Raw genomic sequence first — 17191 nt, 5'->3', positions numbered from 1 at the left:
AAAAACTTAATTATTGTAAAGCATTAAATCTGTCCTTTAAATGATTTATAATACATAAAATGTATATTTCTTGATAGACTACAGATGTGTTCCCCCCCCACTTTAGGCTTTTCATTTTTTATCATTGTAGCCTATTGTTTCCCACAATTTGAGTTAATGTAATGGATACTGCCTTTCTAAGTTTAAAATGATAATTGACTTTCTATGTTCATTGTTTAAGAGATTGCAATAAAACGTGCATCTACCTATACATGTGTTTGATCAGGAGAACGAAGATGGATCAGAATGAGAGTCCAAACAGCTGATAAGTGATATTTTGGATTACAGGAAGCATTATTATGTATTTTGGACTTGTATTTTTGCTAAAAATGTCTTGATGGATTTGTTTTTTACAAACACGCTGCTTTTGGCTTCACAAGACGTAGGACTGGAGTGGTGTGCATTACTCATGGTTTATTGTGTTTTTGTCAGTGTTTTTATAATTTTATCTGTTTGGACTCTCTTATTCTGACGGCACCCATTTGCCGCAGAGCATACATTGGTGAGCAAGTGATGGAATGAATCCTGGATATGAATCCTGGAAAATATGTCTGAACAAGACATGACTTGAGAAATACATTAGTGCATTATGAATCATACATGTCAGTCTTACAGAAAAGGCTGTTTGGAGTGGGTTGACATGCAATTTTATCATGTTTACTGTATATAATAGTCATGGTGACACATTTCAGTGTGTAAACAAACAGCTAGTACTGTTGGGGGTGAATTAAAGCCAGTTAAACAGACTGGGTACAGCTTGTTTATGTGCTTTTTACAGTATTTGATGGCTTGGAACAAAGGTTTGTGAAATTTAATGGAGGATTCAGCCAAGAGCAGCTGCTGTGGCTCGATGAAGTCTTAACTCTTGCTGACCAGAAACAGGAGAGAGTAACTGTCTTGAGTAAGTATACACACTTTTATATGCTTTTAAGATCTTTATGCTTGGTCTTTTCAGGTCTTTACGGTACTTGTCAAAAGTTTGCAAAACATTATTTAATGTTGTTATCTCTTCTGCTCACCAAGGCTACATTTATTTGATCAGCTAAACAGTTAAAATAGTGAAATATTATTGCAATTTTAAAATGTGTTTTCTATGTGAAAATATTGTAAAATGTAATTTATTCCTGTGATCAAAGCTGTATTTTCAGCATCATTACTCCAGTCTTCAGTGTCACATGATCTTCAGAAATCATTCTAATATGCTGATTTGCTGATCAAGAAACATTTCTGATTATTATCAATGTTGAAAACAGTTGTACTGCTTCATGTTTTTGTGGAAACCGTGATACATTTTTCATGATTTACATTTTTCAGAATTCTGTGATGAATAGAAAGTTCAAAAGAACAGCATTTATTTGAAATCGAAATCTTTTGTAACATTATAAATACCTTTACTGTCACTTTTGATCAATTTAACGTGTCCTTGGTGAATAAAAGCATCCATGTCTTTTAAGTGATAATTTATAATGAAACAAAAATCTGAAGCAGCAAATGAAAATTAAGCTTTGATCTCAGGAATAAATTACATTTTAGATTCACATAGAAAAGTTATTTTAAATTGCAATAGCATTTCATAATTTTTACTGTATCTTTGAGTAAATAAATGGAGCATTGGTGAGCAGAAGAGACTTAGTTAAGAACGTTTAAAAATCGAAATGTTTCCAAACTTTTGACAATCACTGTATATTGTGTATTTGTGCAGGTCATCTTCCCGTTCACCCGTACGCCACAGACCCCATCTGTCTGGCGTGGAACTACGACGCCATGCAGTCCGTGCTGCGCTCTCATAAGAGCGTGGTTTGCTTCATGGCGGGACACGATCATGATGGAGGATATTACATGGATGAGTCTGGTGTTCACCACATCACGCTGGAGGGGGTGATTGAAACACGTCCAGACAGCAATGCCTTCGGGACGGTTTATGTCTATGAGGACCAGATGGTTCTAAAGGGCAACGGAAGGATATCAGACATGGTTCTCAAGTATCCATAAGTGGAAAGCATTTATGAACTGACAGGAGAGAAGATTATTGTCAATGAATGATGGAATGGAAAATAATAAACAAACACCCTTCCGTATGATCCTCTCAATTTCTGCTTACATTTAGTGTTAAATCAGATTTTTATAAACCCTAAGATATGTTCATGTATATCCTATAAGTAACACTATTACCAACAAAATGAACAATTCAAATGAACAACAACAAACCCTTAATAAGGTTAAGTCATCACTGACAAGATGGGATTTTAATGAAAGTTGGCTACCTATGCAGTAGAAACACAAAACCGGGCCATAGCGAAGTAAAAAAAATAAAAAATAAAAAGGTAAGAAGACTACAGCACCCATAATGCATTGGGCTCGATCAGATGATCCGGGAGCTGGATACAAAAATGCGGAAGTAGTACGATCTGTAGTTTTTATACAAAAGTCCTGGAGCTGTCAAAAGTGACGCGTTGTATGTCATCCGACAGAAGTTTGCCGACATATAAACGGGAATATCTTGGTGCAGGTGACACGTAAAAATAATACACATTGTTCGTTTACTTATGCCGATATTGTAACGATATAAAGTTGGTTGAGAATCTGTGAACTTGCCCTTTAATATTAGAAACAAGCGGCAATAAACATGAAACACGCAATGAATACATTACCATTGTATATAGGCTATATGAAGAGGAAATTATATATATTGTTGCTATATAAATATAAAATTATATTTATAAAAGAAGTAGCCTATATACATTTTATTGCATTATACTGTGTGAGTGCATAATTTCAATAATGTCAGTAGTAACGTACAGTAGTATACATTTAGTTTTATATTTATATTCTTGTGGATGAAATCTTAATATCATTATGACTTCTTTTATAAATATAATTTTATATTTATATTGCAACAAAAAAACAAAATAAATAGGGGAATAATAGGAATGTTCAGTAATAAAATATGCAATAATTTGTATTTAATTATATCAAGATTTCCTGTACATTTAAAACTAAATGTATATGTAATTTTAGTATATAAATAACTATATAAAATTACATTGAATTTCATTATATACATACTGAATAAATCTTTACCAATAATAAATAAATGTACCAACAGAAAATAAACCAACAAAAGAAATAGAAAAAAAAAAAAAGAATAGTGGCAATGTGCAATAATAAAATATGCAACGAATAAAACAGATGCTACACTGTATGCAGACATATTTAAAAGTCTACTTTTTCATGTAGCCTAATATTTCATTATTTTGCCTAAATGTACATTTCATTTTGCGACTTTTGGCTGACCCTCGATTCATGAATCCCCCTTGAGCGGGGAGTCCTCGCGCACCTGGCAACCGCAGAGCCACCGTTACTGCTAACCGAAGCTGGCTGTCCTGTCCCGCCTTACGACTGTTTAACCCCCTCGCTTCTAAACGGAACCGAATGGGGTGCGGAAAGCCTGTCGGTTCGCTGTAGTAGTCGCGCGTGTTGAGTGTCCAGCGTGAATCCAGTGTCCGAAGGGTCAATCCGCCTCACTGCAGTGCAGCCGCTGCTGGAGTCAAACTGATCCACAATGGCGACTCCCAGTCCCAGCACCAATACACCAACTAGCGCTGCGGGATCCGCCTTACACACGCAACACTTAACGACAATGAGCAACATGCAGGGTAAGAGACGCAAACACAGCGTGAAGCGGCTAATGAGCCGATATTCAGTGATGCGGCTCGAACGCAGCGAAACGCGTTTAGGCCGCGCACTCCAGTGTTTACAGTGTCACATGAACGCGAAGCTCCATGCTAATGTGTCTCATACGCGTCTGCGTGAGTTCGCACTGCTGGCTTTTGAGCTGAGGCTGTAGGCCTGTGCAGTGGCTCGTGCAGCCTTTCTAGGCATCATATCTATGCTAAATGCGCTGCTCTGATGGCCAAAACTGCTGGATTTATGTACAGCTCACTGAGGTTCTCTACACGACTCTTGCTCTGTAGCACCGCTGTAACAGAGTCAATAATCATACTGATATTTTATAGATAATGGTGATTCTGATTGATGGCTGTTTATAATTTCTATTCTGAGTTGTGTACATTTTGTTGTAAAAAAAAATTTCACTGCACTCTATTCAGTGTTGTTTTAGTATCATTCAAATACTGTTTATAGCTTTTTAATATTTTAAAGTAGATTTTATTTATTTATTATTTTTGCTTTAATGTTAATTTTAGTTAAAGTTTTAGTATTTTGTGTTTGTTATTTTTGTTAGACTTTATTTTTTATATTTTTATTTCAGTTAACATTTTCTACAGTTTTAGTTAACTATAATTAATAATACTGTTATAGTTTTTGTTAATGTTTTTGAATTATATTTTCTGTTTTACATTCATTTTAAAGTTTTATTTTTTTGTTTTGTCATTTTTATTAGATTTTGTTGTGTGTATATATCTATATATATATATATAGTTCATGTTAGTTATTTTAGTACGTCAACTAAGTAAAAATGAGAAATGTTGCATTGGCAACTAGCTGAAACTAAAAGTTTTTAATATTTGAATTTCATTTTGTTTTTATATTTTCTACTCTTGTGTTAATTTTAGTTATAGTTATAATTTTAGTTAATTATAGCATGTATTTGCATTAAGATGATCGTAACGGGTCAGTCTCATACTATCCAGTCTGACTGTGGTCTGATTGTTTGGGTTATTAGTAAATGAATGATTTCTCCTCCTCATTCAGATTCCAGCACATGCTGGAGGTGTCAGAATGAAACCGGTAAAGCAGCTCACATACACTTCACTCTTATTTAGACCATCATCAGTTCAGTTTATACAGTAGCTTGTTTCCACCTCGGAATATAAAGGTCATTGTGACTTTTATCTCACAGTTCTATCGTTGCCTGGGTTGCGTACGTATATGTGGGGCGGAGCTATCAAAATAGGGGCAAGACCCTTTTGGGGTAGGGGCGTGTTTGTTTTGGTGATTTCAAATATCAACATTGGCTACCAGAAATCACTTACTCTGCCTTTAATCCGCGAATCACATGCGTGCCGAACTGTGCAGCCTGATCCGTACGGATCATCTACGATCCGTTGCACCCTTAATATATACTGTATATATACATATATATATTGTTTGCATTATGAAATAAAAAAGAAAATTTTTGAAAATTGAAAAAAATTATATGTCACAGTTTGGACTTTTATCTTAGCACTGCGAAATTATGTTTAAATATGAGTTTATATCTTACAATTGTCTGAATTGTGAGATACAAAGTCAGAATTGCGAGAAAAAGTCAGAATTATGAGGTTAAAAGTCACTATTACCTTTTTAATTATTTTATTCCATGACTTAAATAAGCATCCATAAGTTTATCATCATTTGCATGGATTTTCAACATTTTGTCCCCCCATTTTCTTTAGGATTTCAGATCAATCTGTCTGGAGTAACGCAAAGTAAGCTGGTTTTCTGTGCTGTTATAACGGTTTGCTTGTAGTGTGATTTCTGCTGTAGATGCTGTAGTTTAAGAGCAAAATGAACCACATATGAATCAAATATCTTAATTTAGACAAATAATTTTTAATAATTTAAATAATTTTTATTGAATTAGCTTAATGTGAATTATTAAATTAAATGTAATAATTAAAATTATTATCTTATTAAGATAATAAATTGGTATCTTAAATAATTGAGAAGAAATCATGATTAGTGCTTGCCTTAGCAGAAGATAAATAAACTTCACTTCACCAAGCCACACAGTTTGAGCTGTTTTCTGGAATCATCTCATATTTTGATTCTCAGTTATTTCCATATTCATTTCTTTCTGCATGCTTTCTGTTAAATTAGTTTTTTGTTTTGAAATACAAAACATAAAAAAAGGTCTCCATTACACTTAGCAAAGCAATCTGAACTTTTTCTCTTTTACAGGCAAACGCAAAGCACTTAAGTTAAACTTTGCGAATCCGCCAGTTAAACCGACCGCACGACTCCCCATCACGACAGCTAAGCCTCCGTTCCAGAATCCACACATGTGAGATTTCATTCATTGCTAATGTTTTGTTAAAGGTCACGTGTGTCATTTTTATGTTGAATATGCAGAGAAAACGGTAAGTAATTTGTAAAAACTGGCTCAAACACGGCTGTTTGTATCCTGACACTCCACTCAGCCAATAGCAGGAGTTTGGGGGCGGGACAAACTGTTTTATCAACCAATTACAGATGGGCAGAGTTCGGGAAACCTGTTTGGCAACAGTCATGATTTTTGCAGTTCCGTTTGGTGATGCAGTTTCATGAGTCTGCGCTGTAGTTTCTGTGTGTAAAAGCGTTGACTCGTGCGTTTCAGAGAGCGACTGCGGACGCACAGCATCGAGTCCTCAGGGAAGCTGAAGATTTCTCCAGAGCAACATTGTGACTTCACGGCTGAGGACCTCAAGGACCTGGGGGAGATCGGGAGAGGAGCGTACGGATCCGTTAACAAGATGGTGCACAAACCCAGCGGACAGATCATGGCTGTCAAGGTGATTCACATTATGTGTAGGGCTGGGCAAAAAAAAAAATTTAACAGTAAACCTCTGTTGTGCAGCACTTTGTTTGCCAAAAAATAAAAGGGTTTAATTTTCATTTGATTAGGATAAATTAAATTAATGTTTTATGCCTTCATCTGATTACCAGAAAAATTAAGAACATTTTATAGGGCCCTATTATTGTTTAAAAAAGGACCCATACAAAAAAAAGTATAGGTTTAAAATACAGGCATGTGGCTTAATTTCTTTTGATTAATTCACCATTTGTAAACTGATGTTTACTGTTCATTTTTTAGAAATATCAATAGCATTTGTATTAAAACTATATTCACTGAATGTAATAAAAAAAATCGAGAATCGAATCGAGAGCTTGCAAATTGAAATCGAATCGAATCGGGATATCTGAATCGATACCCAGCCCTAATTATATGTGCTTTATAATCAATTCTCAAAATATCAGAATTATCCAGCAGTAATGACTGGAGTCTGGGAACATTGGAAAATGGAATGGAATAATTGAGACACCTTTGGATTTTTTTTTTCCTCATAAAAAATGATAAAACTGTAGAAATTCTCATAGATACTGAAATAGAGCACAACATTTAGTTCCGGAAATAGAAACTCTATTCATTTTCTCCATAGGGAAAATAAATATAAATTTTTTTTAGCAATAACTGATAGACCTTTAATGTTCTCCAACATAATGTTAATCAATTGTATATCCTTTTGTTTGAACCCATCTGTTCGCATTGTCAGCTTCTGTTTTAAATAATTGTTCAATAGCAGAATTCATGGTGGAAAACTGAATTACCCATAATTCCAGCAAAATTCCACCAATCAGGGAGTCACAGTGAGCAAAGTGCATGAAGATAGATCTTTAGCTCAGCTAGAAAATTAAATGGCATAAAAGACAGTAAAGAATGAGAAAAAAAACAGAGATGAACATATGAACTGAAACAAAGTACAAACATATGAATAAACATAACAGCCTTTCATTATATATATATATATATCTATTTATATTTATTTATTATGGGTGTACGAGTTCACAAAATTCACTGTTCGGTTCGATACGACACAGGGGTGTCACGGTTCGGTATGTTTTCGATACAGCAAAAACAAAGAAATGCCAGACAAATTTCCTTCATTTTGACTTTTAAAAAATTTTTTTTTATTTATTAAAACTAGTATCATATGAGCTTAAAAATATTTTAGACTTTGGAAGGCCTTTTGACTTTTTGCCTTTTATCTAAGATGATTTTGAAGCTTTTTTAACATTCGTTTCTTATATATTTGGTTCCACCGTGTTTGCTGATTTTCAGTGTTTTATATTTAAACTTTGTGTAAGTTATTTGTTATTTTATATTAGGCCTATAGCATGGTGTGCTTGTATTCGTTTTGTTAATAAATTAAACATTCTATGTTTAACGTAAGTGAGTTTGTCGTACTGTTTTGTTGTCAATTCAATCAATTGACGCCGAAATGCCGCTAATAGCTCGAAAGTGAAAGTAAAATGCGCACAAGCATTTACAAGCTATTTAAAAGTGAGGAAAAGAGGGAAAACTCTAACGAACTACCTCACCGTCACAACCTGGAGTACATTATATTTCACACACTTTAAGCTCTTTTTTTTCCCCAAATGTAAAAATAGGATTACTCCAATGAATCGTTCGGTTTGTAATGCGTACCGAACCGAAAGCCTCATACCAAACGGTTCAATATGAATATGTGTATCGTTACACCCTAATACACGAGTTTCACAATTTGAGTTGAATTACTGAAATAAATTAACTTTTCCACGACATTCTACTGTATTGAGATGCACCTGTATATAAAATCTACAATTTTAAATGAATAGTTTTATATTTCACCATAATTTTTTTTAAATTTGTCATTTGCAATGCTTCATGGGATTGTAGTTCCCAGCCTTGTATCTTTGTCTTTTTTTTTTCAGATTTTTAAATACTTTTCCTGTTTCAAATCAAAGTCTGTAATGTTGTGATCCTCCTCATAGCTGGTTGGTTTGGTTCCATAGCTATTAACGCTTTAATTAAGACGTTTTTAAAAACCCTATGGGAAAAACAAATAGTAAAAATGCTTAAGGAACCAGCGTCGCTGAAAAAGTGGACAGCACTAATACACTGTATAGAAAAACCCATGACCAACAGATTTGATAGAACTAAGAGGAAAATGATGTTGATTGTAGAGAGCCATGTGGTTGTCATGATATTATCAAACGTGTGAATGCGCCACCTAGAGTCAGACACACGTCACTGCAGTGGATTGAGACTCATCGAACCTGGTTAGACTATTAGGTTGGAAAATAAACAAATAGAAATCAGCACAAATTGAATCTGGTTTTCATCAATAGTTTGATAATTGTCAAGCACGACGAGGATCTCTGAGGAGTGTCGGTTCTGTTTGATCTTCCACATGTTAAATCTGTCATCAGCTGTGTGTGATGAATCTGACCTCAGTCTTCTTGCCTTCACTGCAGCGGATTCGCTCCACGGTGGATGAGAAGGAGCAGAAACAGCTTCTGATGGATTTAGATGTAGTGATGAGGAGCAGCGACTGCCTGTATATCGTCCAGTTCTACGGAGCCCTGTTCAGAGAGGTGACGCAAACACACCACTCACACACTGTTTTTGTGTTTGCTGTTTGCTAACAGGACTGTATTTGTGTCTGTCTTCAGGGCGACTGCTGGATATGTATGGAACTAATGTCTATCTCCCTCGACAAATTCTACAAATATGTATATTGTGCATTAGATGATGTGATTCCAGAGGAAATATTAGGCAAAATTACATTAGCAGTAAGTCACTGATCTCATATATTACCAAAAGCTTATGTATAGTAGAAATTATAATAATAATAATAATATTTTTCTTATAATAAAATGTGTAAAACATAATCCATGCATATTATTATTATTATTATTACAAAAATTGTTTAATCAAAAACCATTTGTTATTATTATTACTAGTAATAATATTATGTATGATGCCAACAATATTTTTGTTATAATAAAATGATTAGAAATGAATACATTATTATTATTATAATGATGATCATTTATAACAAAATAAAAATATATAAAATTTGTATTAATAGTAACAACAACAATAATAATAATGATGTTTATTATTGTTATTATAAATAATGATTATAATATTTGTTAATAGAACAAAATTTATATAACCTTTATGAAACGTAATACATGTTGTTGTTGTTATTATTATTATTGTTGTTGTTGGTATTATACAATTATATTTTGTTATAATACAATTTATTAAATAGTACATATAATATATATACAACAACAATGATAATAATAATAATTATTAATGTAAGTAATGATTATAATAAATTATTATACTAATATTTTGTTATAATTAAATTAATTAAATATAACACATAGTATTATTAATATAATTGATTTTAACACTTGATACATTAATAATTTTTATTGTTGTTGTTGTAGTCACATTCACTTTTTTTTTTGTAGACTGTGAAAGCACTGAATCACTTGAAAGAAAACTTGAAAATAATCCACAGAGGTGAGTGGCCAAGCATCAACACATTTACAGCTGGGTGAAGCAATTACCCCATTAAATCAATTGTAGCTTTTTGAATACAGTTTTTGCAGTGAGATTTCTGAGTCTGAATTGTTCTTTTACCGTGTTTTTCAGACATCAAACCCTCCAACATTCTCCTGGATAGAAACGGCAACATTAAGCTGTGTGATTTTGGCATCAGCGGGCAGCTGGTCGACTCCATCGCCAAGACCAGAGATGCTGGCTGTAGACCGTACATGGCTGTGAGCATCATATTCTTCTCCTCTAATAAACATGATGTGTGCTTACAGCATATGATGATGTTACTGTGTTCTTGTAGCCTGAACGGATCGACCCCAGCGCCTCCAGACAGGGCTATGACGTCCGCTCGGATGTGTGGAGTTTGGGAATCACGCTGGTTCGTCTCTAGCCGTTCTCTCTTCTACTCCCTCACATACATATATATAATGTAATAATTAGGAATGTCATGCGATTAAAATGAATAATTAATTGCACATCACTATGGGCTGAGAAATTACCCCACAATAATCATTTCAAGTCATAATTGTGTCAAATGTTGATAAGCATTACATAGACATTACAAACAAGCAGCTTTAGACAGAAATATTTTGATTCAACATAATGATAATAAATGGGTATTAATGCTTTTTTTTTTTATGATTATTGAAAAAAATAAAATGATACTTTCAAACTAAAACTAAACTAAAGCGCCAGTAGGTGGCGGTGAGTCCCTCACTCAACCAATTCATTCAGAAATGAAGCAAGGCACAGTCCACATGAATGAGTCACTGAATCATTAACTCACTTGATTTGTTCAAAACTTTGGATTTAATCAGTAGCAAATCACTACTGGGTGTCACTTTGAGACGCAAAACAGTTCTGCTATGGCTTGGATTGGAACTATTTTCGTTTGCATAATTGAACAATACCGACAATATTGTGCCTAAAACACAATTTCAACATCTTGCTTATTGAACTGTTGTATAAATCATTATCACATTAGCAGTGGTGCAGATATTGGGGAGAAACAGCACTCTTGCTGGTGTGATATTGCTAAACTAGATCATATGATATAAATTTAAGAGCGTCATTTATTTTTTGTGCTCATATCTTGCATTTTAGGCTCATATAACTGCATTCTAATACTCCATCACGCAGTCAGTTGTCCTGCATTGTGTTCATCAAGAACTGCATCAGTGTAAGATGATGGACAGGTCTGGATGGGGCGCTGCTTTAAAAGCTTTAATAATTGTAACACTTTTTTTTCATAATATTTGCACCTAATTAACCTGTTAATTCAACGGCTGTAGTACTAAAGCACTGGCTCATCTGCTTTAACGGTGTGAATGTGTTTGTGTTGCAGTACGAGCTGGCGACGGGACGCTTCCCGTACCCCAAATGGAACAGCGTGTTTGATCAGCTGACACAGGTGGTGAAGGGAGACCCGCCGCAGCTCAGCAACTCCGAGGAGAGACAGTTTTCACCCAAATTCATCCAGTTTGTCAATCTATGGTGGGTTCACATGTGGCCGAGCTGTTTTCCTGTGCTTTGAAGGATATGAGTGTAAAAAAAGCATGTTTCTTTGCTAAGCGGTCATGTGACGCGTCTTTGTTTGATCATGTGTGTTCCAGCCTTACAAAGGACGAGTCAAAAAGGCCAAAGTACAGAGAACTGCTGGTACGTCAAACCTGTGTTTGTTTGAACTACAGCCTTTGAACTTACTGATTTTACTTGAAAAGAGTTGAATTCAAAATGCACGTCTGATTTGTATAGTTATATTTTTATGGTTTTATTAGTCATAATTTTTAGGGATGCGATATTAGATGAGTACTATATTGGTCGATTTTAGATATTTAAATAAAATTGATAAAACATGATACATACTTAGAGTTGCATTTATTATTAAAAATACTACTACTAATAATGATATTTGTTATAATAACATTTTTAAAACATATAACTATACATCATTAAAGCAATAAGACCCATGAAGCCATGGTTTATAGTGAATTTATAACAGCTAAGGGGCGTTGTTAGGCACGACGCGAAGCAGAGCTGTTATAAATTCACTGTAAACCACGGCTTCACGGGGCTTATTGCTTTTATAAAACGGTTATTCCATATACGTAGTTAGGTTTCACAAAATAAAACAGCAAATAAAGTGTAATGATATTAATAAAAACAGTATTCTTCCACCAAACAATGTAGTTCCTCAGAAACAGTTGTGGTTGCAACAAAGTGGTTGCCGAGCAACAGACAAACGTAAACAAAGGTGTATGTTTGTAGAGTAATTTACAACAGCGTCCAACGTGGCTCAACCAATCAGAATCAAGGACCGGAACTATCCGTTTTATAAACATTATTATGCACTTAACATTATTATTATTATGTGTGTTTCTTTGTACTACAGCTTTTGAACTTATTGATTTTACTTGAAAAGATTTTAATTGAAAAATGGATGTCTGTCTTGTACAATTATACTTTTATGTTTTTAATTAACCTTAATTTAATTGATATCAGTTATATTGGATATTTAATTATACATGCTAATGTACAAAATCCCTATTTTACATGTAGTTGACCTTTGCTGCTCACTTAAAATTAATCTTCAAAAACACATAACACTCATAAAAGCAAATCTTAAACTAAAACTTTTTCATTTTCGCAGATCTGAATTACAGCAGAATTGAAAACGTAATAAAACGTAATTATAATACTATTGTTATTATTATTATTATTATTATTATTATTATACATACCAATAATAATATTTTGGTATAATAATACTTAGAAAACAATACATTTTGTTTTTATTATTATTATTATTATCACTGTTGTTATTTTACGCTATTATTATTACAAATAATTCTAATAATTTGATAAAATACATAGCATTAATATTAATAGATGTTATTATAAACTACATTTTGCAAGATTAACCCTGCTTACTAATTTGAGGCTTCTTTGAAACCATCAGTATTGTATAAAGCACTGGAGAAATAAAGGTGACTTGACAAAATAGTGTAGCATTTTAATATCAGCCATTTATTGGTTATTCACTATAGCATGAAAATAATGATGTGTATCAGCTAGAACTGAAATCTTGGTTCATGCCCTGAACGTGTGCTTGTGTTGCTGTAATTGTGCTGTTCCTGCAGAAGCATCCGTTCATCCTGATGTACGAGGAGCGGATCGTGGACGTGGCCAGTTACGTGTGCAGGATTCTGGAAGAAATGCCGGCGTCTCCCGGCTCGCCCATGTATGTCGACTGATGGTGAGCGGCCTGTTGGGAACACAAGACGGTCCGGCCACCATTTGGTGTACATACAGCGCCTCACACGAAACACACGGCCCTTCACCAACTCTCATTTCACTGCATTTACCGCAGCACATCCTACTCTCAACGTTTGACGCTTTAGTTTGAGTGAAACTCTATTTCATAGTGCCACATTAAAACGCTTGTGTGCCGAAATGTGGCTTCGCTTTGCTGTACGCAGTCGGAGAACAAATGTTGGGTGTAGGATTTGTTCTCGTTTGTGAAATGCAAGTCTTGGTTAAGGGTCTTGAGTATTTCTGCTAAACATCGTAATTGTACCTTCACTTCAGTGTGAACACATGATTGCGTTCAAAGTGAAATACTTCCCCAAAAACATCTTGTGCAATACGAATCGGCTCTCATTTAAAAGCCATTTACATCATGGTGTGTAAACAAGCTTCAGATTTAGCAAATCGACCTTCTATGTGTATGTGCGTGTGGGGAATCATTTCGAAATATAAATAAGCAAAACTTGAATTTGCTCATTTAAGACAAAGATCATCAGATAAGTTGATGTGCTTACCGAAATGAATCATAAGAGGAGGAAAAAGCATCCGTACTGGTGTTTTTCTTCGTTCGTGTACAGACACATCACTCTCTCTTTATTTAATGAAACTAAGGTATGCAAAGGTGTTGTTCTGCATCAATGACGTGTGTTAAAGTAGCTTTACTCGCTCAGTATGCAATATAATGTCACGATGATCCAAATGGTTTTCACTCTATCAAAGAGAATCCAGTCTGGTGTCTGAATGCAGGCGCTGCTCATCACTGTAAATGTGTATTTATACAGACTCCACGTTGCCAAATCGGAAGATTCGCAGATTTCCCACAAGCTCACTTTTAGCATGTTTATAGAGGGTCTTGGTTGGTTCGTGTGGGATACGGCTGATAATTCATTCATAGGTCACTTATTTTAAAAGATGTACAGCGTTCATCAAACATCGGTCTGATTGTAGAATAATACGGTGCCGGATAGCGTTCAGAGAGTTTCATGTTTTGATGATGGAAGTCAAGAAGTCGACTTTCCAGATTCACGGCAGAAAATCTTCTCGAATGCAGTTTAAGAAATAATAGGGGCACATCACGAATGTGGGGTGAAATAATTTTAAGGGCGATGTGTATTATTATATGGAAACTATGTACAGAAAAAAAATCACTGTGAAAATATTTTACGTGTGCGGTGAGAAGAGTAAAAATTGTAAAAGGAAATGTGTAGGGATACAGCGTACTATATGTTCAGGTTTGGGTTTATATTAACCTCTGACAGCTTTGTGTCTTATACACGTCACAGCTAACAAGGACATCAGCTGGCGGTATGAATATGATGAGCGTGTTTGCCTGCAGGTCAGCGGGTTATTGTCATTCTGCTCTGTTAGATCTGAACACACGATGGGCTCGATGCTAGAATAAAACCAATACTCAGCCATTCACCGTCTCGCATTTATTCAACACCTCTGCGCATGCGACCTTCAACCAATCATGCATTTGATGTACCTACACTGAAAAAAAAAATTGGTTTCGTTTTCACTCAGAAATTGATAGTCAATTTCACAGTTGCAAAGAAACGTTGAATTAAATGTGAAAAGCCGAAAGATTGATATTGCATTTTCTCGTCAAACTTACTCTGATGATCTTTGAAAAATCTTTTACTATAGTGCACGCAGTCTGAAACTATAAATAATCTTCATTAAAAAGCTCAAAAGGAGTTTTTTTGTTAAGTCATCAAGACTGAGTTGTTCGTTTTATGTTTGTTTATTGAACTCTGGTACAGTAATACAGCGGTGGAGACAAATACTGGGACAGTTTATATGGTAACGTTGTTCAGTGGCCAAGCAATACAAAAGCTTTCTGTCATACGTATATATTTCCCCCAAGAGAATCAAAAGAACAAGAAATAAGACAAAACCTCCGTTTTCCAGAGAGGTGAAGAGTAATAGTGAACATTTGTGCAGCACAGATGCTTTCTGCCATCAGGCTCAAAGGAACCACAGCTTACAATCGAGAAGAAACAAACTATATAAAGGGGAATAAAATACAAGATCGCAAAGTCACTTCTACTGGGTGCTCCATTCATTGGCCGATATCAAACATAGAAAAATAAAATCTACAGGGTTATGTGACATTCTTTACACATAAACATAAAACTTTACACATAATTCATCTTGATTATAGACCTAATTTCTTAGCTGGTCGTATTAAAAGTACTGTATGAAACTACTTCATGTGTAAAAAATAGAGTCTCTAATGCTCTACTGTGTTTAATACTGAGTCTTGAATATAAAACAGAGCTTGCGCTTGGTCTGTAATGCCCTTAATGCTTATTCACTGAACTAAAACCCAGGGTTTATTTTTTTACAAAACTATTTATATAAAATCGGATTGTCTGAATTATGCTTCGAGTTCATTTGTATCGTAAGGCCTCACGGCTCTAGAAAAGGCACGATAAAGAGATTCTAAAGATCTGTACAAAAGCATTCAGTGGCACAAAACATGATTAAAAACCAGTAAATAACAAAAACTAACATATTTCATGAAATGAAAAAAAAAATGTATTCACAGTTTAAGCTTTTGGTGAGCTAATTATTATTTATGTATATATATAAAAAAAAATTGCTCTGCTAAATCAGTGACCAGTATTAAAATCTAAAACTAAGGATTTTATTTAAAAAAAGTTCTAAAATAAAAAATAAAAAGTTAGGTCCCAAATTTGCCACAGTACAGTTTCACAGTTGAACCTATATATAATCTATATATTAGAATTGATTCTTCACAAGTGCTGGTAAAAATGGCCATCACAGTTAGTGATGTATTGCTTTTGATTCAGGATGTTTTGATTGTCATTTAAGATTCATACAACGTGATTTATTGGACTTTAGTGAGGTTTCAATGAGAAACAGGGATGGTAAGTTAACAAATAAATCAGAAAGTATTAAAAACCTACTGTTTGTGTGTCAGAAAATGTCACTACTATAGTAAACATGATTTTTCACACTTGTGTCCTCATTGTTTTAATCACTCTTTTATCTGCGAGTAGGTTTACTCTAACTTTTGTTCTTAATGAAAAGGAATGTCTCATAAATATATATTAATATGCCAATGAAAAGAAAAGGTTGAAATAAATACATCAGAAGAGAAAGAAACTAAAAACAAAGAGCTAATGAATGTTCAAAATAACAGAAGTGGCAGTAATAATAATAATCTAGAATGCAAAACAGACTTTGGGGAAAGAAATTAGCAAAATATGATATTTTGACCAGAGATGTTGGCTTGATCGTGCTAAAATACAGTTCAGTTCTCTAGAGATTTAGTGATTTTCTCTTTCACATGAAGTGTGAGCATTAACATTATGGAAGCTTGTTTCTGCAATGACATAAAAGTAAAAAGATAATTGCAAAATCTTATCTCACAGTTTGGACTTTTCCCCCAAGAATTACAAGATAGAAAGTAGGGCTGTGCGATATGGACAAAAAAACTTATCGCGATTTCTTTGATAAATTTTGCGATTTCGATTTTAATCACGATTTTGACACACACAGACATGCTTTACAGTCATAAATGCATTCAGTGTGAATTTGAAACATATTTCCAAAAGAAAACCAATTAGAGCTTTATCAAAAAGCTATAACATGTGACATAAGGAAAAATAATCACTAAGTAAAGGTGTAACAAAATGTCTGGCAGAAAAAAACATTTTGTTACACCTTTACAAAATGCCCTGCATTGGTCATAGAGCTCTTTGTGGTGTTGCCTCAGATGTTGAA

At 34.3% G+C, this 17191-nt stretch overlaps 2 protein-coding genes across 3 annotated transcripts; both read left to right on the top strand.

Moving 5' to 3' along the window:
* The first annotated feature begins 639 nt into the window (after window positions 1-639).
* adprm (ADP-ribose/CDP-alcohol diphosphatase, manganese-dependent) lies at window positions 640-2362 on the top strand. The gene is made up of 3 exons (XM_016527813.1): window positions 640-673; window positions 785-940; window positions 1742-2362. The coding sequence occupies exons 1-3, from the start codon at window positions 640-642 to the stop codon at window positions 2029-2031; spliced, it is 480 nt and encodes a 159-aa protein (XP_016383299.1). The 3' UTR covers window positions 2032-2362.
* Window positions 2363-3381: 1019 nt separating this feature from the next.
* Window positions 3382-16571, top strand: map2k4b (mitogen-activated protein kinase kinase 4b). 2 transcript variants are annotated; one of them, XM_016527162.1, is made up of 13 exons: window positions 3382-3695; window positions 4753-4788; window positions 5436-5468; window positions 5941-6043; window positions 6356-6530; window positions 9034-9153; window positions 9232-9351; window positions 10045-10096; window positions 10229-10356; window positions 10434-10511; window positions 11478-11626; window positions 11746-11791; window positions 13273-16571. In XM_016527162.1, exons 1-13 carry the CDS (start codon window positions 3602-3604, stop codon window positions 13384-13386), a joined length of 1248 nt encoding a protein of 415 aa, XP_016382648.1. In that variant the 5' UTR covers window positions 3382-3601; the 3' UTR covers window positions 13387-16571. The 2 variants fall into 2 exon arrangements, with proteins under 2 accessions (XP_016382648.1, XP_016382655.1); XM_016527169.1 differs by lacking the exon at window positions 5436-5468.
* The last annotated feature ends 620 nt before the right edge of the window (window positions 16572-17191 follow it).

This window comes from Sinocyclocheilus rhinocerous, unplaced genomic scaffold (genome assembly GCF_001515625.1).
Source record: "Sinocyclocheilus rhinocerous isolate Xijiao unplaced genomic scaffold, SAMN03320098_v1.1 scaffold792, whole genome shotgun sequence".
Taxonomy (NCBI): domain Eukaryota; kingdom Metazoa; phylum Chordata; class Actinopteri; order Cypriniformes; family Cyprinidae; genus Sinocyclocheilus; species Sinocyclocheilus rhinocerous.
The sequence above is the reverse complement of the archived record's forward strand: the minus strand, read 5'-3'. Positions and strand labels throughout refer to the sequence as shown.